General features: G+C 36.1%; 3 protein-coding genes across 4 annotated transcripts; 1 reads left to right on the plus strand and 2 right to left on the minus strand.

The window, feature by feature from the left end:
* Positions 1 to 1,184: 1,184 nt before the first annotated feature.
* Positions 1,185 to 6,563, minus strand: LOC111777617 (translation initiation factor IF3-1, mitochondrial-like). Its single transcript, XM_023657292.1, has 8 exons — positions 6,360 to 6,563; positions 5,864 to 5,960; positions 5,082 to 5,149; positions 4,802 to 4,900; positions 4,157 to 4,213; positions 3,687 to 3,755; positions 2,397 to 2,459; positions 1,185 to 2,289 (listed from the first exon to the last, which is right to left on the minus strand). The coding sequence occupies exons 1-8, from the start codon at positions 6,561 to 6,563 to the stop codon at positions 1,447 to 1,449; spliced, it is 1,500 nt and encodes a 499-aa protein (XP_023513060.1). The 3' UTR covers positions 1,185 to 1,446.
* A 7,482-nt stretch (positions 6,564 to 14,045) lies between these two features.
* Positions 14,046 to 26,991, minus strand: LOC111776940 (protein CHAPERONE-LIKE PROTEIN OF POR1, chloroplastic-like). The gene is made up of 5 exons (XM_023656360.1): positions 26,591 to 26,991; positions 25,248 to 25,596; positions 24,575 to 24,696; positions 20,842 to 20,917; positions 14,046 to 14,149 (listed from the first exon to the last, which is right to left on the minus strand). The coding sequence occupies exons 1-5, from the start codon at positions 26,924 to 26,926 to the stop codon at positions 14,061 to 14,063; spliced, it is 972 nt and encodes a 323-aa protein (XP_023512128.1). The 5' UTR covers positions 26,927 to 26,991; the 3' UTR covers positions 14,046 to 14,060.
* LOC111776939 (probable protein phosphatase 2C 60) lies at positions 14,545 to 18,650 on the plus strand. 2 transcript variants are annotated; one of them, XM_023656358.1, is made up of 5 exons: positions 14,545 to 14,860; positions 15,341 to 15,698; positions 16,697 to 17,064; positions 17,765 to 18,001; positions 18,073 to 18,650. In XM_023656358.1, exons 2-5 carry the CDS (start codon positions 15,380 to 15,382, stop codon positions 18,319 to 18,321), a joined length of 1,173 nt encoding a protein of 390 aa, XP_023512126.1. In that variant the 5' UTR covers positions 14,545 to 14,860; positions 15,341 to 15,379; the 3' UTR covers positions 18,322 to 18,650. The 2 variants fall into 2 exon arrangements, with proteins under 2 accessions (XP_023512126.1, XP_023512127.1); XM_023656359.1 differs by lacking the exon at positions 14,545 to 14,860 and adding an exon at positions 14,947 to 15,184.
* Positions 26,992 to 27,671: the final 680 nt, after the last annotated feature.

Below are 27,671 nucleotides of genomic sequence, written 5' to 3' on the forward strand. Positions count from 1 at the left end.
TTATTGTTACATATTTTTGTCCCGTGATGTAATACTCCTAGGTCAACACTTTGTTAACTAAGCTTGCCCGACTTAGCAACTGTTCAACGTAGTGGCAAAATCGTAATTTTATCATATTATTATAGCTTAATTTTATCCTATTAATTCAAATTTTTTTTAAATATTTTATAAAAAATTAATTTTTTACTAAAATATATATCATTTTATATTAATATACTAGATATTAAGATTCTGAGTCTTAAATTTTTATATGATTATCTGATGTTTGTTGTACTAATAAGCTTCGTATTTTAATAATTATTTAATTTTTAAAAATACATCAAATTTAAAAATAAAATATAAAAAATAAAATCATTATCCAACAACATTTAAATTTTTGTTATTAACAAAATTAATGAGACAAATTTTCTGTCTATTTAATAAATGTCTATTTAATAAATGTTTGAAGTACTTTTTATTTATTTATTATTATCATTAAAAAATAGTAATGGAAATATAAAATACATAATATATATGTATATACATATACATATATACATATATATCTATATATATATATATATAAAAGTTTGGATTTGAAGCAAAGGGAATGGGAAGGTGCTTTTCTTGAGGGATTCGGACTCTAAATATTGGAAAGGAAGTTTATGTTTCACAAGGCAAGTTAACGTTAACCTTTATTTTTGTCTTCTTAAATTCTATAAAAACTATAAAAAAAAATTAAATTTAAAAATTTAAAAATGGTCAGTTACGCTATGGTAATGATTTTTCTGTCGGTTATGGTCATGTTGATGTCTATCAAAACTTTTATCAACTTTGGAGCCTAGCTATTAATTGAGTGCGTTGTTCTTTTTCAGAAGTAAAAACAATAACAAGAAAAATTTGGTAAGAAATGAGGCATTCAAACGTTGCATCGGATGTGATTGACCCAATAGTGTTTGATCTCTAAATACTGTTTGATCTCAACTAAGTTATGATCCGATTTTCGAGGCTTTAATTCCGAGAGCGTGATTAAAAAGAGAAAGGTAAAATCAAATTTAAATCAAAATAAAAACAAAAGGTCTATGCAATTTTTTAATTCAATTTCATAATATCAAATGGAATGGAACATAGTTTCCAACCATTTCATATTTACAAAGATAATAGAATTAGTGGATTTCTTGAACATTTTATAACAATAACTAATATCATCAAACATAACAATAGGGATCAATAATGCTCATTCTCATCTCTTATTACAGATACATTTGAAGAAAATTATGTTGCCTCTTTAAAACAGGGCATGCACAGCAGCGGTTCTTGTCTGAAACAAAAATCTTTGTTCTGTGTTATTATGTCTACATAAATATCATCACCAAAATTCATCCTACCATCTAATAATATCTGAAACAATCAATGTAAGCATGTCTACCTTCTTCACCTTGTCCTGTTTGGGGAATCATTTGGACTCTACTTACTGAAAACTCCCCAGCTTTTCTGTCCCTTGTCCTCGGGATTAGTCGATGGCGTGTATGGAGGCCCTTGGTTGCCTCGATAACTCGAGGCCGGTGTATCTTGCTTTCCTGGAGAGTTGGTGTTCAGAGAACTGAAGATCCCAAAGCTAGTTTTGGATGGAGTGGGAGCAGTGTTGTGTGGCGGACCAGGCTTAATGTTTCTTGATGCAGAAGCATTGTCCTCATATCGTCGGGTTTCTCTCGTCAAGGGCGAGAAGTCTGTGTTTGGAGTGTGCCTCCTTTGATCACGAATCTCAGGTTCTGATCGGAATGAATCTTTAGCACCTCGACCCTTGCTGCCCATTGCATTTGGTGGTTGGAAACGGTTCGCAGGTTCGATCTTTTTGTATCTATTATCGGCTTTGATGGAAGGATCTTGTCGAGAGAGTGGAACAGAGCTGGTTCGGCCAGAATCAGGCAACCCCCTTGGTTGAGAAAGGTCTGAGACATTCATTTTCTTGGCAGCAGTATTTGAGGGAGTCCCATTAGCATCATCTTTTAAGTCAAACACTTCGTCAAAATCATTATTACCATCAACGACGGACCAGGTAGTTTCTTTAGAACTCTCAAAATCAACTTCAGGGTCAATTTCTTCTTCCCTTGGGCTTGAAGAACGGGCGGCTGGTGAAGTCGGAGAGGTGGTGCCATTTTGAGCCTTCTGCTTCGCATTTGCAACAACATTCGATGCTTTGCCGCCACCCCCTTTCTTTGAGGGGCCAAATTTAACATGCCTGACTATAACATATGCCTGCCCTCTTTCCACCCTTGGTCCACTTTCCACCACTGCTACATCCTCTATCTGCAAAAAGATAGTAAGCGACGAACGTCGGAAAAATAAGACACTTAACAGAAATTGATAGATTGGAATTGTTTGGAGAGAAAATGAAGTGATTCATGAGACAATACCAAAGCAGAAAGACGAGATAGCAAGCCACCCAAGTCCTGATCCTCACCGCCCCTGGCACTACACTGTAAAGGGAACAAAGCTACTATTGAACACCATGATGTTTAAAACGTCAATTTGAACAACCTAAAAGCAGCAATAGTACATATCACAAAGCAGGGGGTCGCCTTAGAAAGAGATTACAAGGACAATACAAATACAACAAGCAAATACACTTGGTCTTTACACACAAATGGCATGTACTTATCCAATAAGACCCCTTTTTTTTTTTAAATATATGTGAGTGTTCGGGTAAGCTTGCAAGCAACTTGACTATTCACATGAGACGATTGCTTGACCTTGACCTTAGTACATTTAGTAGCTAAGGAAACTCATAGGATATTGTATAACAACCCAAGCCCACCGCTAGCAGATACTATTCTTTTTGGTTTTCCCTCAAGGTTTTCAAAACGCGTCTACTAGGGAGAGGTTTTCGCACCCTTATAAAGAGTGCTTCATTCTAGCAAATACTATTCTCTTTGAGTTTTCCCTTTCGGGCTTTTCCTCAAGGTTTTTAAAACGCGTCTACTAGGGACAGGCTTCCACACCCTTATAAAGACTACTTCATTCTCCTCCCCAACCGATGTGAGATCTCATAATCTACCCCCTTTGGGGCCCAGCGTCCTTGCTGGCACACCGCCTCGTGTCCACCCCCTTCAGGGCTCAGCCTCCTCGATGACACAAGCTCATTGCTAACAGATACTGTCCTCTTTGGGCTTTCCCTCAAGGTTTTTAAAACGCATCTACTAGGGAGAGGTTTCCACACCCTTATAAAGAATGTTTCGTTCTCCTCCCTAACTGATGTGGAATCTAGATAGGTGACCACTATGGTTTTAACTCATTCTCTAGGCTCTTTATTATTTTCATGGTAGTGGTCAACCCAGGGCAAAGACAACACATTTAATGAGGATACTTCTAAAGTAAATAAAGGATAGAAAGTGAGAACTGGATGTCGCAACAGAAATTTAGTAAAGTTAGCATTACCCAAACCTAGTGAAATCTCTTAGGTCAGGGTCTGGACAAGACTTGGTCAGTAGGATACTAGTTAATGACATGGTTGTAGTTTGTTAACGGGAATTGTACTGGTCAGCAATTCTAAATCGGGAAAGAAAAATGCGAGATGACATAGGCCATTTTGAGCGGATTTTATAATGAAAAACACAAACAAAAGACTATTAACCTCTGAAAGGAAATAAGAAACTAAAGGAACAGAAATTATAAAGGGTCATTTTGTAAAATGAAAAAAGTAGTACCTTCACACGGTAACCACGTTCCATCAATCGCTTTACCATATCAGCTTTCATCCTTAGGTCCTTCTCCTCCTAAAGACCATATAAAAAAATATTTTAGTATCAAATACCAAAAGTGCTTTTCTAAGCCCTCTTAGTGGGTCAAAACGCTGTTGATTTGGAGCTCAAGGACTCCTTGTCTGGAAACAGAATTGGGTCTCAACTCTTAGTCAAAGCATCAGACATATTACAGAAAAATGGTGTCATAGAGAGAAAGGAACCAAATTCATTACAATCCTTGGGCGAGGAAAAAATACCAAAAGTATCGCCAATATTGTGGGTTAGTAGCAACAATCGGAGGAAATTAACAAACGCTGAAACAATGTAGCAACATGAGTAAAAAAATTTGACATTTAGATCTCAGGCAATGACAAAAAGGTTAATGGTGATATCCATTCAAGGCAGGTCTAAACATTAAAAAATGAATTACTTACAGTTTTCCCAGTGAAGCGGACTTCTTTGTGATCTCCCTTTTTTAAACTCAGTTCAGCCTGCAAGAATATGAATCTTTTCACAATATGTATAACACTTTTTCTAATATCAATTACAAGGTGTCATTTCTGAAGACCTGAAGTACTATTACTTACAGGTTTTCCTGCTGGGAAAAATCAACTAAAAGTGGCATAACTTCAAAACGGCAATAAATTAAGCTAAGGTTCTAGAGATTTGCATGTGTAATCCGCTTTAAAAAAGTCAAAATTGATTGCAGCAAAACAAAGCAAAGGCACACTGAATGAATAATCTTTTCATATGATTCATAATGAGGCTCCGACAATCAGACTCGATTGTGTGTTTTATTTATGCAACCATGAAGGTGATGCAAAAATATTAGACGACTGCAATCATCCAAGTTTTTGGTGATTTATATCACGTTCCATTTATTATCAAAATGAACAATAATACGAAACCAACTTGACAGATAATTTGAAGATAAAGTACGGATCTGCACCGACATGGCAACAAGTAACAGAAGTGATATATATTTAACAAACGATTGATTTCCACATCCAGACTAAAAGCATTATCACTGTCTTAACAGTAGTCATGAACCCATATGTACACAGCATCAACAAGCTCACCTTGCTTTTAACACGGTCCTTTTCCCTTATTTGCTGTTTATATTTCTCTCTGTGGAAATCCATAATTTTACAGACAGGTGGATTGGCTTTTGTTTGGACCTGAGAATATTTGACACATGTAATCAAATTTTGCAAAACCTAATAATAAATAGGAAATAATTCAGTAATTACTAAGATAGCAACTTTTATTACTATTTATGTTCTCTAGTTTTTTATAATGGTTTCAGTCTTTCATACAAAGATTTATGTTTTTTTTTTCCATTAAAATATGGAAGTTTACCTCAACCAAATCAAGATTGAGCTCACGAGCACGTGCAAGAGCTTCATGTAACTTAAGAACCGTATGTCCTACAAAAATATGTGCAACACGTTAACAAGTAATAAATAAACATAATCCACATGCATAATGAAAGCCCGATACATTTTTACACAACTTCCTACATGAGAAATCTCATTCTCAAAGAGTTTTTGAAGAGCAGTGATGGATTCTTGCTTGGGGCTACTTGGTTTAAAGAGATAGTCGGTCGTTGAAAGAATATTTTCAATACAAATTTGTTTTTGATAGAAAATAACTTTTTGGGTTTTGTCTATGGTATCTCCCAAAATAATATTTTGTACTAATCCAACTTTTGACATTCAAGTCAAATGGAGAATGCTGTGTAGCTCCATCGCCCCACAAGGAGGAAACCCTCTTTTTTGTCTAAATTATACAGCTTCCTTCTTTTTTTAAAAAAAATGAACGTTCATGCTCCTATTTTTCCACAAACAAGTTAGCATACCCTATCACTCATTTCAACTGATAGATACAATACAATACCTTGTTTTCTAGTAAATGTTATCGTTGTAGCATGTAGTTGTACATAAATATCAAACAAAATACTAATCAAACAGTAAACACACACCTTGCTTCCCCAAAACATGAGAATTTAATGTTCCATGCACTCTTCTCATTTTGCATTACTATGACAATGGTATCAATCTTAAGAACGTGAATAGGAATCTCTAACTTGGGAGTCTCAAGCCATGATATTAACAAAAATTCAATATATTTATCCCACATACCATCATCAGATACAAGCCTTACAAAGTCGGCCTTGATTTTATCATTAAGTCGTGGCCCACTTGTGTCCTTCTCTTCTTTCTTCGCCTTACCTTGAAACTTCAATACCATGTCATAGAATTAACAACATCAGACACTATAAATTAAACGGCCTATAATTCAAACAAGATAATGAACAATTTGAGGGATGTACAAACAACTTCTCCAGTTAGAGAGGAGGAAAACTCCAACCAGTATTGATTTATAATCAAATTCGAACTTAACTAGTTAATGATAAATTTTTTTAGTGAAAATCAATATGAAATTAAAAATAAATAATTCAAAAACAACTAAAATCTTATTTTGTTACCTATTCTAATATGTAACTTCTGAAAGTTCAAGGCATGAAATTTTAGCGACTATCACAGGATTTGAAACCCTACACAATGTTCCGTATAATTTAGCTCAAATTCAAAAACTAATGTGCCATTATTCATCCATAAGGATCAGAATCGCTACCTGAACCGGAGCAGCAAAGAACCTAACATTACCGCCACAATCAGCTGGTCTACGGGGAATTGTCCGCTCTACACATCCAAGAACATGTTTTGTTATACGACCGGAATCGAGCGAAGCAGCATGAGAGATTTGAAAGTAATGTCTCTTGAATTGATCCGAAAGGGACTTGAGCTTGGATTGGTTTATTCTACAGAAGACTGCCATCGTATCCAAGTTTCAATGACTCAATCATAGCATCACCGAAGGGCGCAAAATCTGAACAATGATCGATGGATTCAACCCTCCCTCGAAGCTTTCTTCAAACGAACAGGACGGTGGCTCGCGCCAGTCGCAGTTCCAGAGCTCCTCCAGGAGCGAAGTTCGAGCCAAGGGAGAATCTGAGACAGAGTTCAACAAGGTTTCGGATCCAACCTGAAATTTAGGCTCGAAATTCTCGGCCCAGTCGAAAGCCCATAAAGAGGAATTATTGGGCTGAAATTTAAAGTTATTGGGCTTTTTTCTGCTAATGGGCTCCGTAAATACAAGCCCAAATATTATTTCTATTTTTCGAAGCTGACATCTAATATTTTAAAATAAATGGAAAGGATTTTAAAATAAATATTAAAAAACGAGTGGACAGAAAAATAATTATTTTTTTTTATCGCGTATTTAAATTTTAAAATGTTATATTTTTACCCATAATTTTTTATATTATTTTTTATTTCTTTTATCTGATTTTAATAAAAATAGTATTTTGTCTTAAAAAAACATATTATTCAACTTTTAAAAATTCCAATAATACTTTTGTAAATTGGTTAACGCTTCAATTTTAAAAAAAAATTATTAATATTCAATTTTTTTAGTTTAAAAATACTCTTATTTAGTATTATATTTAAAAAATATCCGTGAAATTTAGGTAATATTAATACTATTTACTTTTATAAACAAAAAATTAATTAATTTTTTTATCTTAATATATGGACGAAAACCTTCCATTCACATCTCATATATTAAATGTTACTTTTGAAAGTTTATAAATATTTTTTATACGAGTATTTTTTAAGTTTTTTTTAAAAAAAGTTTAAAAGTATTTTTAAAATTTTTTAAAAAGTTAGAAAAATATTAATAATTTTTTTTAAAGTTTAAGAAAAATTATCAAACATTTTTATTAAATAATTAGTTCTTGAAAAAAAAAAAAAAAACTCGTGTCTAATTATAAACCAAACAAACATTATAAAAAAAAATAATTATTATTTATAAAGCAAGGTTGTATTATGATGCGTTGTCGCATCATAAATAATTTTGTGAGATATGGTTGATTTAATCAAGGCCATTTAATCCATGTTAAATTATATTGATTAAATTAATGAAAACGTCGTCGTTTTCTCTTTTTTCCTATTTTTTTGAATTTTGTATGGGAAAAGAATCCAATTTTCTTCAACTTTGTATCATATAATAATAATAATAATAAATTTTAAACAAAATTTAAAAATGTGCTAAAATAATGTTTCTTGTCAACCCCTTCGACATCGTTCACATGGTTGGATGTTTGATATGGATGACATTACGTAAAGTCGTACGACTATTTTTAACATATTTCTAGATCGATATATTTTGAAATTATTAAAAGTAATATATTACTTATAATATAAACGTACCATTTTTAAAATTCGTTTTTTTTTTTTTGTGTCAATCTGATCATAGCTCAACTGATTATCTTATTCCATCTTTAATTTTTTAATAAATAAGCTTAATTATCTTATTTTTATGTGAAATATTTATTTTCGATTCACTATGTACGAGACCATATGTTCCCTCGCCAAAAAGACGTCTACTCGAATGTCTCAAAATGTACTATAGTAGGAGGTATGATATTAGCTTTCCACCACTCTTGGGCCCGTGGCCTAAGCAAGCTAACATGTGTTGTGTCTCATAGAGTAGGTGAGCGTGACTGGACAAGCGTCTTAGGCGTCTTCCTTTGAAAATGGTCTTTCAAAATAGTACCGAATTGCACGAGTGTATCGACATTGCGCCCCAACCCATGTGTCGGACGTTGGATTATGGGAGGGTAAGAAGACTTAAAATATCTATCTTGATTTTTTATATTTTTTAAATTAAAAGAAAAAACATCTTATTTTATGCACATTCAAATGTAGATATGGTCAACAGACATTTAAGAAGATTTTAAGTAATTTCCTTGATTCTAGGGATTTTTAGTGGTGCCATGTCATCCATTATTATTATTATTTTATTATTATTATTATTTTTTTTTTGGGTAAAAAACATTATCCATCACTTATTTTGAGCTAATAAATAAATAGGATGGGACAATATACATAAATATATATTATTTATATTAAACATATTTTAAATTATTCCTTTCTTATTATAAATACATTCACTTAAATAAATGAATTTGATGAATATCCATTTGATTAGTTTGTGAATTTAAATTTTTTAAATATTTCATTTTTGTTAAATTAAGATATCCATAATATAGAATATTATAAGTTATAAATATTGCAAACTAATAATTATACAATATAATATAATATTTATCAAATTTAGTTGTATAAATAAATAATTAAGTCGCGTGGAGCTCAGCTAAGATAATATGTTGTGTACCATGATTGTGAGACAAGCCTCGATTTGTACTTGACTTAGCTCGTGCGGCAAGTCTTTCTTACCAATCTAGGGCCTCTTGGCCTCACAAAAATCAAACCTTTCGGTTATGTGAGCTTCTTGGTGGGTTCTCCTCGATGTATTCTACATGGGATTCTTGAGTCATGAACACGAACGGGTTGTTAATGTGATGTCTACCAGTGGTGCTTAGCCATATGCACGACTGAAGATAGTATTAAATTTGAAGTGGTGATCCTTTATTTTCCTCAATAAATATTGTTGAATTGTTATTTTCATGGATTGGCCGAGAGAACTCAATTATTTGAAAATGTAAAGATAGAGAAAGAACGTCTTTGTTGTTGAAGAGTTTAATTTGGCCCGTCTCATTAATGAAACTCTTCCCCACAATTTTAAGTACTTTTGTTTTTATTCATTCCACGTCTACAAACTTCGACCATTACACTCGATTGAGTTGAACAGCGTTCATAGATCAGTTATTCAAAAATATATATATACTGATTGTTGATCTTGAAATCTTGATTGGATAATGCGTCGACTTTTACGTGACAACAATGGTAAATTTGTTTGAAAAGAGAAAAAAACGTAACGTGCAAAACAAGAAAAGTTTGCACATTTGTATAACCGATGCTTAAGTCAGATAAAGCGAAAAAAAAAATGCAGTTTCCTTTATGAGTTAGGTTAACCGAATAAGCAAAATTTCTTCGATCAACATGTACTCGCCCCATTGGCCACGTAACACTCCTCCACCTACTTCAATCTAATTCTTTGAAACAAAAGCTCAGTCATCGAGTCAAAGAAAGCACACTACTCATTCATCAAATTACTAAGGGTTAGTGGTACCGTCTTATTCGTGTGACGTAGACAACTTCTAGCTAATCGTTAATGCAAGAATCAAGTCATAGATCCACGTAGGTTGATAGCTAAAGCGATGAGACAAAGCGTTACACTGATAGATATTCGAGAAGCTTAATGTGGTGGGATGTTGTATGCAACATACAATGATTAAATTAGTACTTGAACTAAAGTAATATAAAGCTGAGTTAGGGTGGTATAGCGTACCTTTTGACAGTAAAAAATATTTCGATATCTCTAGAAATTCATGCAACAAGAGTTCTACTTAGGGTGTTAGAACCGAGCTTTAGTAGGGTGTAGGGAGCTCTTTGGCTTCCAATACCCACAAGTGATCAACTTGGTAAGTCATATTATCACACGTCTTGTAGAGATGTCTATTTAACATGTTCTAAACGGAGCGACGAAGATGGAGAAGGCTTCCCAGTCCTCGCTCTCCCCTTAAACATCTCTAACATCTTGTTTCATGGTGGGTAATGTTTCAACGACCATAGAAACCTAATCTTTCATGGGTCGTATCTCAGTCTCAGTGTGGATGATCTATGTTCTTAGACGAATAGCCGATCATTGTCTAGTAAGCTATATAGATAAGGTCTCGAAGTCTCTCTCACTAGACTTGGTGCTTAGGGTGTGACGTCTTTATCTATTGAGATGGCATAGTAGAATAGGGCAATAATGAAGGGCCAAAGGGTGTGGGGCTTTTAGAGTTTGAAATATGTAATGGTAATGTCATTGTCATTTTACCATTAAATGCAAAACATTATGTGTGAGATGAGATGAAAGATTATTATATACATATCCTCCTTATGTTAGGTAAACGGACATATCTTCCTCTAAGGATCCCATTCTTTTTTGATATCTATCACCCCAAAATGCTATCAATTCAATGCCCATTAACATTGATTGGACATTGAATTGATATCGGTTTAAGAAATGTATATCTATTTTGTTGTTTGAGTATAACTTGGCTGATTAGATCAAGATGTTAGATCTTCTTTGAGAGTTTGAGAGACAAAGTCTCGGACTCACGATCAAATAGTGGGCGCAGAGTACGAGTGCGACTACGACATCGTAGACCACACAGATGCAGACAACTAGACGTTCAGGGCTTGGGATTGGGCTAGATTCTTGTGTTTGATCAGGTTGACCCAATCAGTTTTAAAAATTGTGAGGCAAGTAACGGGCCAAAGCGGATAATATCTACTAGCGGTAGGGTTGGACCGTTATAAATGGTATCTGAGCCAGACACCTGGCGGTGTGTCAACGAGGACACTGAACCTCTAGGGGAGTGGGTTGTAAGATCCCACAAAGGTTAGAGAGGGGAACGAAATATTCCGGGTGTGGAAGCTCCTCTCTAACAGACACATTTTAAAACCGTGAGGTAGACAGTAATACTAATGGGAACGAAACCTTGTGGCTAACGACTGCGAATATTTTTTTCTAATAATTAAAAAAAAAAAAACATTATAATTGGCTTCAAATTTTTGTCCACATCATTAAATAACAAATAAATAAAAAAACATGCCCATGTTAGATTTTAGTTAAATAATTAACCTACAAATAGATTAACAATAAGGATTTAAATAATTTATTTATTTTTTTTTTTTAATGAAAGTTCAAAAATAAAATATATGAATTAAACAAAATAATATTCAAAATTTAAAATTATCTTTTAAAAAATATTGATATTTGATTGATTAATTATTGAAAAATAGTAATTTAATGGTGAACGTAGGCGTATTGATTAAAATAGTGGGTGGGAAAAGAAATCAAGCGCACGTGCAACGTGGAACAGACCCAAATAAATTATAATAATAATGAATTATTATTTTTTTCGTACGGACAAAATATCTAAATATTAATTTTAATTTTGGAAAATTAATAATATGGTCAAAGATGATTTTATATTGAATTAATTAAAATATCTAAATATTAATATTAATTTCACAAGATGCGCCGCACTCAAAATAACATAGCTTTGATTTCTTTAATTAAAAAATAACAATAATTTAACTTTAAATGTTTTTAAAAATTATTAATAAAATTCATTTTATCTGGTTTTCTTTTTAAATATATAAATTAAGTAGTTTGAAAATATTTTAAATAATTATGAACAAAATATATATATATATATATCAATTAAAGAGTGATTTGCATTATAAGAAAAAAATCATGAATTTTAATTTCATTAATTAGTTTATGAATTTGGTTGGTTTGAGTTGTTCGAGTCATTTATTTATTTTTTTTAATAAAAATAAAATGTTAGTTCATAAAATATCTATTTTTAAAAAATTATTTAATTAAAATTTGCAACTAATTGTCACATAATAAATAAAAATAAAGTATTACTCCATAAAATACGTGTTGTTCAATATATTTTTAAAAATTATTTTCTAAATAATTAAAATTTATTTTTAAGAGGAGTCAAAGAATAAATAATTATAAAATAAAATAAAAATAAAATAAATATGTGTATACGTAATTGTTTATAAGCAAAAATGTAATTTAAAATTAAAAATAAATTCGAGTTGATTTAATCTATAATTAATTTATGAGGGGTAGTCAACGAATTAGGTATAAAATTTTCTAATCTTCCTCCGAAAATTCTCTCTCAGTGACAAATTTATAAGATTTTTTAGTTTTTCAATAATGACGTGAATTTGAAAATTAAATAATTATTGTATGCTAGAAAAACGAGCGCTTTTATATAATTTTTAGTCTTTAAAACAATGTCAAACAATTGAATAATTCATATTTTGATTCGTTTATGAAATTCAACTGGATAAATGTTCAAAGACGACGTTAAAAAATTTCAAATAATTTGACCAAAAATATTTATTAGAGACGTAAAATTAGTATGGTCACGTTTTGAATTAATATATATTTTTATTCAAAGTTTTTATTATTTTTTAAAAAAATATTTAATTATGATGCAATTGAATTTAATTAATTATTTAATTAGTATATTTGAATAGAGAAATAAAATTAATTAAATAATGGTTTAAGCTCACTGCTAGTAGATATTGTCCATCTTGACCTGCACGCAGATATTGTCATAGGTAGATATTTCTACACCCTTATAAGAAATATTTCCACACTCTTTAACTAGGTTCGGGTCTGATACCAGATATTGACAGTGTCTGACTTTGATACCATTTTGTAACATCTCAAGCCCACCACTAGTAGATATTTTTCGCTTTGACCCGTTACGTATCGCCGTTAGCCTCACAGTTTTAAAACGTGTCTACTAAGAAGAGACTTCCAAACCCTTATAAGAAATGCTTTGCTGTGTGCCAGCGAGGACGCTTGGCCCGATTGGAGAGGGGAACGAAACATTCCTTATAAGTGTGTGGAAACCTCTCATTGGTAAACACGTTTTAAAGCCATGAGACTAACGATGATACGTTTAACGAGTCAAAACGAATAATATCAACTCAATTATCATCAAATTATGGTTATTTTAGCGTGCAGACAGAAAATTTATTAAATTTTTGTAAAAATAGCAACGACATAAGAACCGTTACGTTGAAGAATATCTCAACGAAACATTTATCTTTAACAATTATATAATATCGTCCCTCGTTTAAAAAATACAAACTAAAAGTCAATTCAGAACGGAGAGTGAAAGAACATAGGGGTTAATTAAGAGCCTAGCCTATAGGCTTCCACATTTTAATGCTATGTTTACACATTTCTTCATCACTTGATTTCACGACGATCTTTAGGTGTTTTGACAATTTAAAGAAATCATTTGAAATTCTTTAAGCTTAGTCATAAAGGGTATTACGTTCATTGGTTACTGAAATTTAGCATTGAAATATCGCTTTTATGTCGGTATTGATAATCAAAATTAGAAGAGCTAAATAATATGAATCCGATCGTTGAGATATGCTCAAACGAGCCGGATGAGATGGAGCTGGACGAGTGAAATCAGACACGTGACTCTTTGATGAGCTCAGTTGAGCTGACCGAGTCTTGTTAATGATATTCTAGTAATAGTGCTCCTCTTCGCAATTCCTAGCATACCCCTGGTTGGAATGGGTAGGCCCACCATTTCACTTTCACTTAGGCTCGGAAAAAGTCAGTGGGGGACCTTATCGGTTGGAGAGGAGAATGAAACATTTCTTATAACGGTGTGAATACTTCTCCCTAGTATACGCGTTTTAAAATCTTGAGGGGAAGCTTGAAAGGGAAAGCATGAAGATGACATATCTGCTAGCTCTCGAGCTGTTACACCTTCATACAACTCGCATCATTCTCAAATGCCCCAGATTTCCTTGTTTGTTCGGTTAGTTCCCGCATGCACAAACGAGCACCGACTGCAACATCAAGGAACTAACATATGTTAGAGAGTCTAGGTCATCAGTACTAGGAGACATATACGTTGGACACGCAACATTTTAACCGATAATAACCCTATAATTAATTCCATTTTACAAATATAAATTTATTAAATGAATGCACTTACTTATTTAATGAAGCATATTTAATTCATAATTTAAACAAGTTAAATTAAAATTACAGATAATAATACTTAAATCAAAATCAATTAAAAATACTTACAATAAATTATTATTTGATCATTAATTAATAAAATTTTATTTAATTTTAAGGGTATTATTTGAGGTTTGTTCGACTCTTTGTTTGTGGGTGTGTTGAGCACAGTGGCGTGGAGCCCATTGCTGGACCTCTGCTTTGCTGGCTTCAAGCTCTCCATTGTTGGTCTTTTATGGGGCTTGTCTGCCTTTCACCGAGGGAGAGAGAAAGGGAGGGTTCTTCACTTGGCGCTACCTCTTTATTTGTTTCATCGACCCTTTTCGTTTCAATTTTCTTCAACAACAACTTAATTCATCACAATTTCTGATAATCCAAACCAAACCCACTTCTATTTTCATCGCAAATCTTGATGGATCCACAGATTTAATGCCTTCAGACCCACTTGATCTTCTTGATCTTGCGAGATCTTCATCTTGTTGTTCTTCTCCGGGCTTTGCTCATTCATGGGAGCCTCCATTGAAGTGTTAACTGCTGTAAGCCCTTTTTTCTTCATATGGGTCCACTTTGTTTTCAGTTTTTTCATATGGGTTTGTTGAATTTGATGATGTGAATGTTGAATTGTTCCACCCCTTTGGAATCTGTGATGGGTTGAGGTTCTTTGTTTCAATGTGAAGACGTAGACTTCTGTGGATGGGTTAATGGTTGACTAAGGAATTGTTGAAGAAAAATCGCCTTTGACCTCTTGATTCTTTCCCCCATCTGTCTTTTTCCACTGTTAGCGGCCATATTATACATGCGTTTTTGTGTTGAACAGCAAATTGAACCGGTTTCAGATTTTTCCCCAATTGAAGTTAACTGTATGTTCTTCATATTTGTATTGCCTCTCTTGTTTTGATTGACAATATCCATGTTCATCTGTTTATGTTTCTGCTGTTCTCAATCATATTGGTTGTTTTTGTAGCAGAAGGAAATGAAATCAGGGAGTCTAAATTGTTTTTGTTCTTTATATTCAGATGCTGATATTTTGGAGGGTTGTTTGGATGAGATGAGGGATGTTCTCAGGGTTGATGAACTTTCTGAGAGCTTGTTTTCGACCGCGGTCAGATCGACATGTGCACAAAGGTTCAGAGGCTGGTGGTCGACAGGATGGTCTCTTATGGTACAAGGATAGTGGACAGCATGCCAATGGTGAGTTTTCAATGGCTGTAGTTCAGGCTAATAATTTACTTGAGGATCAAAGCCAGATGGAGTCAGGGAATTTGAGCTTGCACGAGGCTGGGCCATATGGTACCTTTGTTGGTGTGTATGATGGGCATGGAGGGCCAGAGACATCTCGCTATGTAAATGATCATCTTTTCCAGCATCTTAAAAGTAAGGCACTGATAACTGTTTTGATTTTACATATCCTTTTTGTTCAATGAGTTCTTTCCCATATGCTTGATTTCTCAACAAGCTGATGGGAGTTGGTTTACGAGTGGATTGTGCATCAAGAAAGGGATGAAAGGTGGTATTCAAATTCAATATACCTTGGTTTTAGTTTGAAGAACTGAAGAATACTCTGCTCTGCTCATAGTGCTTTCACTCATTCAAAGTTCTCCAAGAAGCAGATTCCCGTGTCGTATAAGTTGGATGTGAGATCCCACATCGGCTGGGGAGGAGAACGAAACATTCTTTGTAAGGGTGTGGAAACTTCTCCCTAGCAGACGCGTTTTAAAAACCTTGAAGGGAAGTCCGAAAGGGGAAACCCAAAGAGAACAATATCTGCTAGCGGTGGGTTGGGCTGTTACAAATGGTATCAGAGCTAGACACCGGGTGATGTGTCAGCAAGGACGTTGGGCCTCGAAGGGGGGTGAATTGTGAGATCCCATATCGGTTGGGGAGGAGAATGGAACATTATTTACAAGGATGTGGAAACCCCTCCCTAGCAAACGCATTTTAAAAACCTTAAGGGAAAAACCCAAAGAGGACAATATTTGCTGTGGTTGGTTTGAACTGTTACAAATAGTATCAGAGCTAGACACCGGTTGGAGAGGAGAACGAAACATTCTTTAGAAGGGTGTGAAAACCTCTCCCTAACAAACGCGTTTTAAAAATCTTAAGGGGAAGCCCGGAAGGGAAAGCCCAAAGAAGACAATATCTGTTAGCGGTGAGCTTGGGCTGTTACGGGCTGACTCGATCAAGTTAAGATTTGAATATACCTTTTCCTTTTTCACTTCTATATTTGGAGGGTTCGTTTCATATGATATTTGAGCTGAAATTTTGTCTAGTGTCTGTTATTTCATAATTCAGGCTTACTTGTAGTTGTTGTCCATAAAACTTGGAAACTAGAATATGCTCGAAACTCCTAATGATTGTTCCCTAATTTGTAGGGTTTGCTTCCGAGCAACAGTCCATGTCGGTGGATGTCATACGAAAGGCGTTTCAAGCTACCGAAGACGGGGTTATCGCTCAAGTTTCAAAACAATGGTCAATGAGGCCACTAATTGCAGCTGTTGGATCTTGCTGCCTTGTAGGTGTAATTTGTGGTGGAACTCTTTACATAGCTAACCTTGGTGATTCACGAGCTGTTTTAGGGAGAGTTGTAAAGGCAACAGGGGAAGTTTTGTCTGTCCAGTTGTCTGCTGAGCATAATGCATCTATAGAGTCTGTCAGGCAGGAGCTCCGGGCCCTGCACCCTGATGATCCACATATTGTAGTCTTGAAGCATAATGTATGGCGTGTGAAGGGCCTTATACAGGTAAGTTATTTAATGCTTTAATATTGATTATGCTCTTAGTTTGTGTAACGGTTCAAGCCTACCGTTAGTAGATATTGTCCTTTTTGGGTTTTCCCTTTCGGACTTTCCCTCAAGGATTTCTACTAGGGAGAGGTCTCTACACCCTTAATAAAGAATGTTTCATTCTCCTCTCCAACCGACGTGGGATCTCAAAATTCACCCTTCTTCTGGGCTCCGCGTCCTCGCTGGCACATCGCCTAGTGTCTAGCTCTGATACCATTTGTAACCGTCCAAGCCCACCGCTAGCAGATATTGTCCTCTTTGGGTTTTCCCTTTCGGGCTTCCTCTCAAGGTTTTTAACGCGTCTGCTAGGGAAAGGATTCCACACCCTTATAAAGAATGTTTCGTTCTCCTCCCCAACCGATGTGGGATCTTGCAATTCACCCCTTCAGAGCTCAGCGTCCTTGTTGGCACATCGCCGCATGTTTGGCTCTGATACCATTTGTAACAGTCCAAGCTCACCGCTAATAGATATTGTCTTCTTTGGGCTTTCTCTTCTGGGCTTCTCCTCAAGGTTTTAAAAATGCGTCTGCAAGAAGAGGTTTCCACACCCTTATCAAGAATGCTTCGCTCTCCTCCCCAACCGATGTGGGATCTCACCGTTTGTCTTTTCATGTGACTGAATTATGTTTATAACTATGTATAACACTTTTCGTTTTAGGTTTCTCGATCCATCGGTGATGTCTATTTAAAGAGAGCTGAGTTCAACCGAGAGCCTCTATATGCTAAGTTTCGCCTTCGTGAACCTATCAAAACGCCCATACTGAACGCCGAACCATCTATTTCAGTGCTACAATTGCAACCACAGGATCAATTTATTATATTTGCTTCAGATGGGCTCTGGGAACACCTTAGTAATCAGGAAGCTGTTGATATTGTCCAAAACCATCCACGTAATGTAAGAATTCTCTCCCACCTAAACTCAAAGAAGAAGATGTATCAACTTTCATTTGAACAATCTCATTGCAGGGAAGTGCAAGGAGGTTAGTGAAAGCAGCACTGCAAGAGGCAGCAAAGAAGAGAGAAATGAGGTACTCCGATTTGAAGAAGATTGACCGTGGCGTACGACGACATTTCCACGATGACATCACAGTGATTGTTGTGTTTCTCGACTCGAACCTTGTGAGCCGGGCTAGCTCTACAAAATGTGCAAGCCTATCCATGCGAGGGGGCGGAGTTAACTTGCATCCGAACTCATTGGCCCCTGGCATGGCCTGATTAGGCCATAATCATCTCATGTTTGTCTGTTGTATTGATATCATATGTGAATACCAGGTAGCTTCCAACAGAGATAAAGTGGAGCCAGGCATCAATCCTTTTACCATACAACACTGTAACTGTTAACTCAAAAACCAAAGCACAGCTGAAGTAGACAGCTTCAAGTCGCCTGTAATTGTAGCTAATTCCTTCCCAAGATTTTTTCTTTACCCATTTTGCTCACTGCTTAGCTCTTGTAAATTGTATGTATCATGACTCAGTTCAATGCTGAACTGCCTATCTGTCATTCATTACATCCATATAAAATCATCAAATCCGTCGTTAGCAAATATTGTTCTTTTTTTACTTTTACTCTAAGGCTTCCTTTCAAAGTTTTTAAAACGTATCTATTAGGGGAGATTTGTACACCCTTATAAAGAATGTTTCGTTCTTCTTTCCAACCGATGTGGGATATCACAACAACAAACATGGATGCTTTTGAAGGTATATTCCTCATGTTTACAGATTGAGTAGTTGTTTAGAATCCATTTGATAAAAGGGATTGATCCATATAGGTGGTATGGGGTGGATTAGATAATATAGTAGGAAGCTTTAATCTGAGTAAGTGTCAGAGTGTCAGTGAGGGCATAAACACAGTAATCCAGACAGGAAAATTGAAGGTCCCAAGGTAACAAAGTAGGGTAAGAATGGTTGTCTTGTCTTGTTTCAAGTAAAATGGCACATTTCTCACGGCACCCACCCACTCCCCACTCTCTCTATGTTGGGTTTGCATTGGATTTGTGTGCTCTTTCTTTACTTCTTCATTTTGGATTTGGATTGGTTGGAACAACCTCTAAACTTGTGTTCAATTTGGTGGGGGTAAGTTTAAAAATAAAAGGGTTGTATATATATATCTATATATAAATGCTACCATTTTCACGAGCGAAGAAGCTCGATCGATAAGGAGGGGCAAAATTTAGAAAAAAACTTAAAAATTTAAGATCACTTAACGAATCTAACCATCATTTTTGATAAGTTGAGTCACTTTTGAATATTAATTTTTTTTAAAAATTTGGTTTAAGGCTTTAGATGGAGAAGAACTTAGGCATTAAGTAAATAACCTTCAAGGAACAAACAACTAAAAGTAGAGATCTTTTATCTAGTTTTATCTTGAACGTTTATGAACTTTTCTTTACATTTCATATATTTTTCACGTATCGTCATAGCCTCGCTCATTGGTTCAACAATCGTACCTTACTGATGATATAAACAACGGTGCTATTAACTGAAACTCATTAGAGCCAAAATCTAAAAGTTCAAAGGCATGAGTGGTTTATTTATTAAGATCAGTGTGAAATTCCATATGAGATGGAGGAAAAAACGGAATATTAAGGGTGTGGAAACCTCTCATTATAAAACGCATTTTAAAAACTTTAAATGAAAGTCAAAAGAGAATAATATCGGCTAGTGGTAGATTTGGATTGTAACAAATGACATATAGATTTTGTAGTCACAGTGCATATGAGCTAAGGAGATTGTAAGACAAATAAACACAACGATCATAGTTTACCGACCTAATTTAAAATGGAATAAAAAGACTTTAGATTATTCTTCCAACATTTGAACTTAAAATGAGAGAAAGAACAGAGGATCCATCTTTTCCAAGGAGACAAGAGATAGTCTCTTGAGCTACAAAAGACAGTGACAGTCGTGAGTTTCTGGATTCTCCAAACTAAAACCCTAAAGCTTATTCTGTAATGGTGTGTTTGAGTTGCAAAAAAAAGAACATCATTATACCCTCTTCCAAATACAACAAAAAAACATAACCACCACATACAAAACAACAAATCTGTCTCTCTGTCTCTCTGTCTCTCTGTGTTTTTGGTCCCTTTTTACCAAGTTTGACTCATCTTTTTAGAGAGAGAGAGAGAGAGAGAGAGAGAGAGAGAGAGAGGGAAACAGATTCAACCCACGAATCAATGCAGAGATATTGGAAATAAAGCAAACTAAGTAAAACCAGGTAAACAACTTCTGAACTTTTTCCTATTTCGAACTGTTTTACACAACACTCTCCTCTCTTGCTCGAGCCCCTACCTTCTTCTTAGCCTAAAAGGACAAGGGTTTTCTTGCAAATCCCTCATGTGTCCAAGAAACTGCTAAACCAGAGTTTTTTTCATTTTTTGTTACAGAAAACAGAGGATTCTAGGTGGAGAGGAGGATATTGCTTCCTTCAAGCACTTCCTTTCAAACTTACTGCCTTTTTCTATTTATCAGAAAGAGTGAGCAAGCAAGCAATCAAGAACCTTCTTGAAAAGCCGGATTTTCTTTTATCTGAAGCAATCCCATTGTTTTACTTGCTAGAAGATGAAATGGGTCGGTGGGATTTTTCTCAAAAAGGCTGCATTTTTGCTTTTTCTGCGCCCAAGTGAAAACAATCTAACTTCTTCCTATTTTATATCACTAAAGAATAACACAAGAGGGAGAAAAATAAACCATCTTTTTCAATTTCAGGCATTTGAATAAAGGAAGAAGAAGAAGAACCTGCTGCTGCGGCTTTGGCCAACAAGGAAATGGGTTGTGTTGCCTCAAAGTTGGAGGAAGAAGAAGTAGTCTCCATCTGTAGAGAAAGAAAACGTCACATAAAGTTAGCTGTTGAGAGAAGGTATGCACTTGCAGAGGCACATAGTAAATATTGTCAAGCTTTATATGCTGTTTCAGCCGCCATTAAGCTCTTTGTAGCTCGCCATTCTTCTCCTTCCCCTTTCCTCATCACATTCCCTCCTACATGTTCTTCTTCTTCTCCTCCCCCTTCAGAAAAAGTGATATCCAATCCAATGTTTCTTCAGCAAAGGCCTTCAGATTCCACCCATGAAGCCATACCCGCCTGCCCTTCATGTGCTTGTTCTTCTTCTTCAACCTCCACAGAGTCCTCCATGGAAGAAAGAGAAGAAGAACCAGTAGAGGAGGAGAGGATCGAACAGTTCCCTGCATATTTCTATATGCAAATGCCACCCCCAATGCCATCCCCTCAGAGGGAGTTTAGTTGGGATTTTTTCAATCCATTTGATACCATGAGGACCGATGTCGTTGGCGGGTTTCGCCAGAGCTCGGAGGAGGAAGAAGGCATTCCAGAGCTGGAAGAAGAGACAGTAGAGAAAAACCAGAGAGTTGAGGATGTTGGAGAGAAGGAAGAAGAGAATCAGTTGAAGAAGGGGCTAAAAGTCATTGATACACCTGTGGAAGGAAGGGAACTTTTGGAAGCATTGCAGGATGTTGAGGATTATTTCATTAGGGCTTATGATTCTGGAATTGAAGTTTCTAGGATGTTAGAGGCCAACAAAATTCAGCTTCAATCTGGTTTAGAAGAAATAAAAGGTGTGCCATTCATATAGCTTCATTCTTTAAGCTCTCTAGTTTGTTTCTTGCAAGCTATATTGTCATTGACGTAACAAGCTCATCATACTGCAGAGAACTCGACAAAACTCATCCAAGCGATAACTTGGCACCGGTCTGTTTCGGGCAAGACTTCATCATGTAAGAGTCTAGTAGCATCCAGTTCGAAAGGTTCTTCGCCATGGACGGAGTTTAGTAATGAGCTGTTTGATGATTATGACATAATGGACGCAGGAAGCCATTCGTCGACTCTCGGACGGTTATATGCTTGGGAGAAGAAACTCTACGAAGAGGTCAAGGTGAAGTAGGATCCTCAAGCTGTTTCTGTTTCTTTTGTTGAAAGATCAGTATAATAAGGAAAAACATCATAGTTTGATAGGGCTAGTCTATCAAACACGTTATAACATATCATTTGATAACAGAGCCTGATAGTTCTCATGTTGGTTGCTGCGACTCATTATGTTCTTTAGGGATGTAAACAGAATAAAGCTTTGATCCTTCTTGACTAGTGTTGGTAAATTGTGACTTACAACTTTCTGATTCTTGCACCCAGGCTGGGGACAGCATGCACAAACTGTATGAGAAAAGGTGTTCACGACTAAGAAACCAGGACGTTAAAGGGAGCAATGGAATGACAACAGATAAAACTCGGGTTACGGTTAAAGATTTATATGCCAGGATCTTGGTCGCCATTCGAAGTGCTGAATCAATCTCGACAAGAATTGTGAATCTAAGAGATGACGAGCTACAACCTCAGATTGTAGAACTATTAAAAGGGTAAACAGTGGAAGATACCTGTATTTCTGAAGTAAATAATGTATCCGTTGTCAGTTTGTCACTTGTTTTTCTTCCCAAATCGTTTTGCAGCTTAACAAGAACTTGGAAAATCATGTTGGAAGTTCATGAAACCCAGAAAAAGATTATCCTTGAAGTGAAGACATATTCCTGCCATTCCTATCTGAAGTTCTGTAACGAATCTCACCGTCTTGCAACTCTTCAGCTTGGAGCTGAACTTCAGAATTGGCGTTCGTGTTTTTCAAAATATGTTGAATCACAAAAAGCTTATGTTGAAGCTCTCCATGGATGGCTGACCAAGTTTGTAGTGCCTGAGGTTGAGTTCTGTTCTCGGGGCCAAACGTCCGCTGTGCCTTGTGGGCTGCATGGACCTCCATTGCTTTCAATCTGCCGTGATTGGCTATCATCCATGGAAAAATTACCAGATAAACCAGTAGCCTTTGCATTGAAAAGCTTTACAAAGGATATGAAGGCTCTATCAGATAAACAGATGGAGGAGCTGCAGCAAAAGAGAAGAGTTGAAAGCTTGGCAAAGGAACTCGACCGACGGATACTGTCATTCCAGAAAACAGAGAACAAGTTCCTTGAGTTCAACTTTACCGAGACGAAATCCGAGTTGGAAGTGGAAAATCAGAATGAGTACTTGACAGAAAAGAAAGATCAGCTGGACATGTTCAGGAAGAAGCTTGATTTGGAGAAGGAAAAACACAATAACTGCATTCAAGAAGCACAGAGGATTACATTAAATGGAATACAAACAGGGTTTTCCTCAGTTTTTGATTCCTTATCAGAGTTCTCCAAGGCTTCGCAAAAAATGTACGACCACCTAGTGAATTACAGTGAGAATGCCAATAACTCTAAGAACATTAACTATATCGAGGGTTCCTCCCAAACTGAAGAAAATGTAAGCAGATAATGAAAGAAAAACCAGAAAATGGTTGGTTTTTCTTGGAGTTCTGTAAATTATATCATGTCGAAGCAGCTCGCTAAGACATTGGTTTGTAGTTTTATTCTAGCATCTCCTCCTAGAAAATTGTTAAGATTTCTGGAAGAGGCTTTTCATGCTCACAATTTTGTAGCAGAAGGTCAATTTATTGCCATTTCTACATTATTGGCAAGAGGCCCAAGAAATGTATATCTGAACTTAATTGCCTCTTGCAGGAAGAGGCCCAATTTATTGCCTTTCTGCTTTGCAAAGCTTTGTCTTTTATGTATGCGTTTTGATTCCGTTGTTATGGTGTGGGGCATGTGAAAACAGAGTCAGAAACTAGTTAAAAAACAAATGATATTCACGTGGTTGTCAAAGCTTAAAGTTTCTCCTCTTTTTCTCCCTACTTTTTGTGGACGTCTTTCAAAACTATCCCCTGTAATGTCCTACAAGCTAAGAGAGCTGAAGTATCTTGCAAAGCCATTCTGCAAAGCAGAAAGAGCTGAGCTGAAGGATCTCAAGAAGCCATGGCCCATTGTCACCACCCCACCTGACACCGAATGACTACAGGAGGGCACTTGGGGTGGTGGACCATTCTTCACAAATAGCTTAAGAGCAACAAAATATGACTCTAAACAGTCCCAACCCATATCCCATGTGATTTCAATGAAAAGAACTTGAAGAGGAACCTGGAAGAAGAGCGGGGTTAGCATGAACGAATTTCACGATCTTCTCTCCATTTTTTCTTTACTGTCAGTAATCATCAAACTCCATATTGAACCAAATGAATCACCCTGGGCCTTACAGTAGTGACATGTCTGAGCCTATAAAATCTAAAAGTTATGAATATGAGCAGATGAAAAGTATGTAAAGAAATTGGGACAAATGGATGCGGATGGATAAAGAGCATTATGAACACTCACATCGAGCAAGGGCAACATATGATGATTATTACATTCTTCACTATAAACACAAGTCATTCCCAACAATCTATTGAGCTTTTTGAATCCAAAAGCACATAACTTCAAAGAACTAACATGGGAAAGAGCAATTGAATAATTACAACTTTTACAATGAAGGGGAAACTACAAGATTCTGTCAACTCTATCTAAGGTATAAAGAGACCAAGAATTGGGAAATAAGTACAAATTCACTTACGACAGTAGCAGGGGAGTGTACACCAAGGAAAGGAACAACGTCAACCTGCAACCAACTCTCAACTGCAGACCCCACTACTGCACCAGCCACAAGGCCACCTAGTGTTATCACCGTTGCCTTTCCTGCAAAGAGTGGAAAAAAATCAGCATCAAATATAATCTTCTAAGAATAAGAGTTCCAACTTGTGAAATTCTGAAAACTTGGGCTCCAATTAACATTGTTCTTAAAAAAAATTAAAAGTAGATTACAGAACTAATAACAGAATCATTATTAGATGAGCCCTATAAGAAACTTTCACACAATCAAGAAAACGAATTCAGTTCATTGTTCAGAAGGTTAAACTGATAAATGAACACGTTTTCATTAACCAATTAGTCAATCGATAGAAACATGGTAACTCAGATTTCAACATAGCAATAAATCTAAAAGATCCTTTTATCTTTCAAATTATGGTTAAAGCTAATCAAGTTACATTCACTATTTTTTATCCACGATTTTCGTTGGCAATATATAACTCCATGGCTATATAATACTATTCTTCAGCCAATCATTGGACTTCACAAGAATATTAAACATAATGAATTGCTATGCTGAATTCTCTAGTTCATGAGAATCAAACTATTGCAATACTTATAAACAAAGTATTATAAGGCTTCTTCGTCAAACTCCTTACCTAATTTTACGTTCCTTTTGGTCATGAAGTACAGGGAAGCTCCAAAGCTACCTGCCAAGATCAGTCCAGGAACATCAGCACCTGCATAAGGCAGTGAAGAAGATGAAGAAGCTCCATTTACATAAGTCAAGACTGCTAGTGCCCCATATACACCAGCTTGTATGCCCAAGTCACGAGTAGATGGGGCTTCAACAGTAATAGGCATATTCCGCAGCCACTGAGATGATGAACCCAAGCCAGGAGAATTTATTGGTTTAGCATCAGCATATCGGATGCGACTGTTCTCAACTTTCCCGGCTCGCCGCCGAGTTAAGCTTTGCATAAGCAGCATGTCATATGCAGCTTCAACCTGGAACACGCAAGACATATCAACAAGGAAAATGAACTCCCTACTATATAAGCTATAACGGAGCAAAAATTCTAATAACAGAAAAGGGTTACATATGGGATGGAATCAATGAACAGCTTCGATGCTTTAGTTAGAAAACCTTCCAGATATAATATAAAATAGAACACATGACATCAATTGCTAAAAATATCAAACGGCCAATATTAGAAGCTTCGAGACAATCAATCATTCACCCAGGGAGCTAGAAAGCTTGTGGCACTGATGTAACAATTTTCCCTGGTCATCTGTGAAAAGTGTAGAATACACCATATCTTACTTTTAGCATCCAGGCAGAGGATTTTACTCCAAATAAAAATAACTCTTCTTACCAATACATTATTAACAAAACAGCAGAATGGAATGAACAAGTGCAATAACTTATGCCATAGAAGTTTTAAATGATAATCATGGTAGAACGGCAGTGAATGAGAAACCAAATATAAACATATTTCATTTTAGAAAGAAGGTTAAAGCACGGAAAAAAAGGCTATATATGTAACAAATAATTGAAAGCAATGTTTCAAATTTATGAAACGCTTGCAGTGTGCAGAGAATGGATATGGTAGATATTTGGCGATGGGTGTTGCCGATTGGAATTCTAAATCTCTTCTACAAGTCAGAATATGTAAAATGGTGAAAAAGTTGGAAAGTGGGTAGATCATGCGAAGAATGTTCTATGAACCTTCTTTATGATAAAATTCTATGAGCCTTTTCCAACAACAGAGTGAAAACGAATTATAAACGTCTAATTAACATTAACTCAAACTCCAAGAGAACTTATTATGCAACCTACTGATACTCGCTACAAGATTCCACTTGTCGAATTAAGAAACGATACGTAAAATATCAAAATTGAGCTACAATACGACCAAACTGACATCAAACGCATGACCTCAGATACTGGATTTACAAAATTAAGAAAAAATCGTCACTCAAAATACGATCAATAAATCACCTGAGCAATCGCCTTGTCGTCACTGCAAGTAGCAAGAATAGAATTCTTGGCGCGGAGTATTTCATCGAAGGAGGCTCCTTCAGAGACTCCAAGAAGCTTAAGTGCGTGCTCAAGAGACATCTTAGACGGCGCTGAGTCGTCTGGACGCGAGGTTGCCTGAACCGGCAGCAGCAGCGTCCTTGTAAATGCGCGGCGTGGAGGCGGGGCAACAGCGGCGCCGCCACTCCAGGAAGCGGTTCTACTGAGAAATGTTGAACCGGATCGTCGGAAAGGCGGCCATGGAAACGGTGAGCCGGCGGCAGGGCGGTTGGGCCGGACGGAGAGGGTGGCTGCCATTGTCGAACTGATTGTCTGTAGAAGCGTGAGGCTGGCCTTCGTTGTTGCTGTAGCGTGCTTGCAAATTTAACCGCTGAAACTCCAGAATGGAGGAAGATTTCGGTAAGCCGTTATTAGAATAGCTCTGGTGAGCTCATTTTATTGTTTCATCTCGGACGTTGATCTTTCAAGATCCTCGGCCTTCGCGATGTACGGTCTGGATCCGCTAAACCAATTCAAGCCGAATCTATCATGAAAAGACATATTACCCACTAAATTAATTTGTAATTAACTTATAATTTATTTTTTAAATATATATATATATAGTCAGGCAACCAACTCTCTTCCCTTAGCCCTCGGGCGAACCATGCGAGCAGGTTAGATGCGTGAGACAAAGGGCTTGTATTGCTTCGCTCCTTCCCCTCGTCAACTCAAACTGCCAGTACACTTTTTTGGCTTGGAACGATCTGACTCAAACAGGCAAGGACTCTCCATTTTCTTATGACTTGGAACATTCTTCCCAACGGTGGTTCCAAAGAAAGAGCCGACGACACATGAACATTGACTTTTTTTATAACCGTTAAGATTTTATAACCCCCTTCAAATCAATTATTCACTATTTCACACGGTATTCTATTAGGGTATACTTAATAGGGTTTCTGACGAGCGCGTATACTTGGATGACAGGGAGAGCAACGTTTCTCTAGCGGGGTTTTATGCTTGAAGGAAGAAAGGGCAACGAAAAACAACAAGCCTTATGGTTTTT

This window comes from Cucurbita pepo, chromosome LG16, assembly GCF_002806865.2.
Source record: "Cucurbita pepo subsp. pepo cultivar mu-cu-16 chromosome LG16, ASM280686v2, whole genome shotgun sequence".
NCBI classification, from domain to species: domain Eukaryota; kingdom Viridiplantae; phylum Streptophyta; class Magnoliopsida; order Cucurbitales; family Cucurbitaceae; genus Cucurbita; species Cucurbita pepo.

What these genes read in the sequence shown, in the direction of transcription:
- LOC111777617 (XM_023657292.1), bottom strand. Translation starts at nt 6,563, where the DNA reads ATGGCAGTCTTCTGTAGAATAAACCAATCCAAGCTCAAGTCCCTTTCG. An exon ending in TCAATCTTGATTTGGTTGAG is followed by an intron (nt 4,901 to 5,081) that starts GTAAACTTCCAT and finishes AAATATTCTCAG; the next exon opens with GTCCAAACAAAAGCCAATCC. An exon ending in AGGACCGTGTTAAAAGCAAG is followed by an intron (nt 4,214 to 4,801) that starts GTGAGCTTGTTG and finishes ATATTCTTGCAG; the next exon opens with GCTGAACTGAGTTTAAAAAA.
- LOC111776939 (XM_023656358.1), top strand. Translation starts at nt 15,380, where the DNA reads ATGTTCTCAGGGTTGATGAACTTTCTGAGAGCTTGTTTTCGACCGCGG. An exon ending in TCTTTTCCAGCATCTTAAAA is followed by an intron (nt 15,699 to 16,696) that starts GTAAGGCACTGA and finishes CCTAATTTGTAG; the next exon opens with GGTTTGCTTCCGAGCAACAG. An exon ending in TCCAAAACCATCCACGTAAT is followed by an intron (nt 18,002 to 18,072) that starts GTAAGAATTCTC and finishes ATCTCATTGCAG; the next exon opens with GGAAGTGCAAGGAGGTTAGT.
- LOC111776940 (XM_023656360.1), bottom strand. Translation starts at nt 26,926, where the DNA reads ATGGCAGCCACCCTCTCCGTCCGGCCCAACCGCCCTGCCGCCGGCTCA. An exon ending in TACACTCCCCTGCTACTGTC is followed by an intron (nt 20,918 to 24,574) that starts GTAAGTGAATTT and finishes CTTTCTCTACAG; the next exon opens with ATGGAGACTACTTCTTCTTC. An exon ending in GGCCAAAGCCGCAGCAGCAG is followed by an intron (nt 14,150 to 20,841) that starts GTTCTTCTTCTT and finishes TTGATGTTGCAG; the next exon opens with TCGGTGCTCGTTTGTGCATG.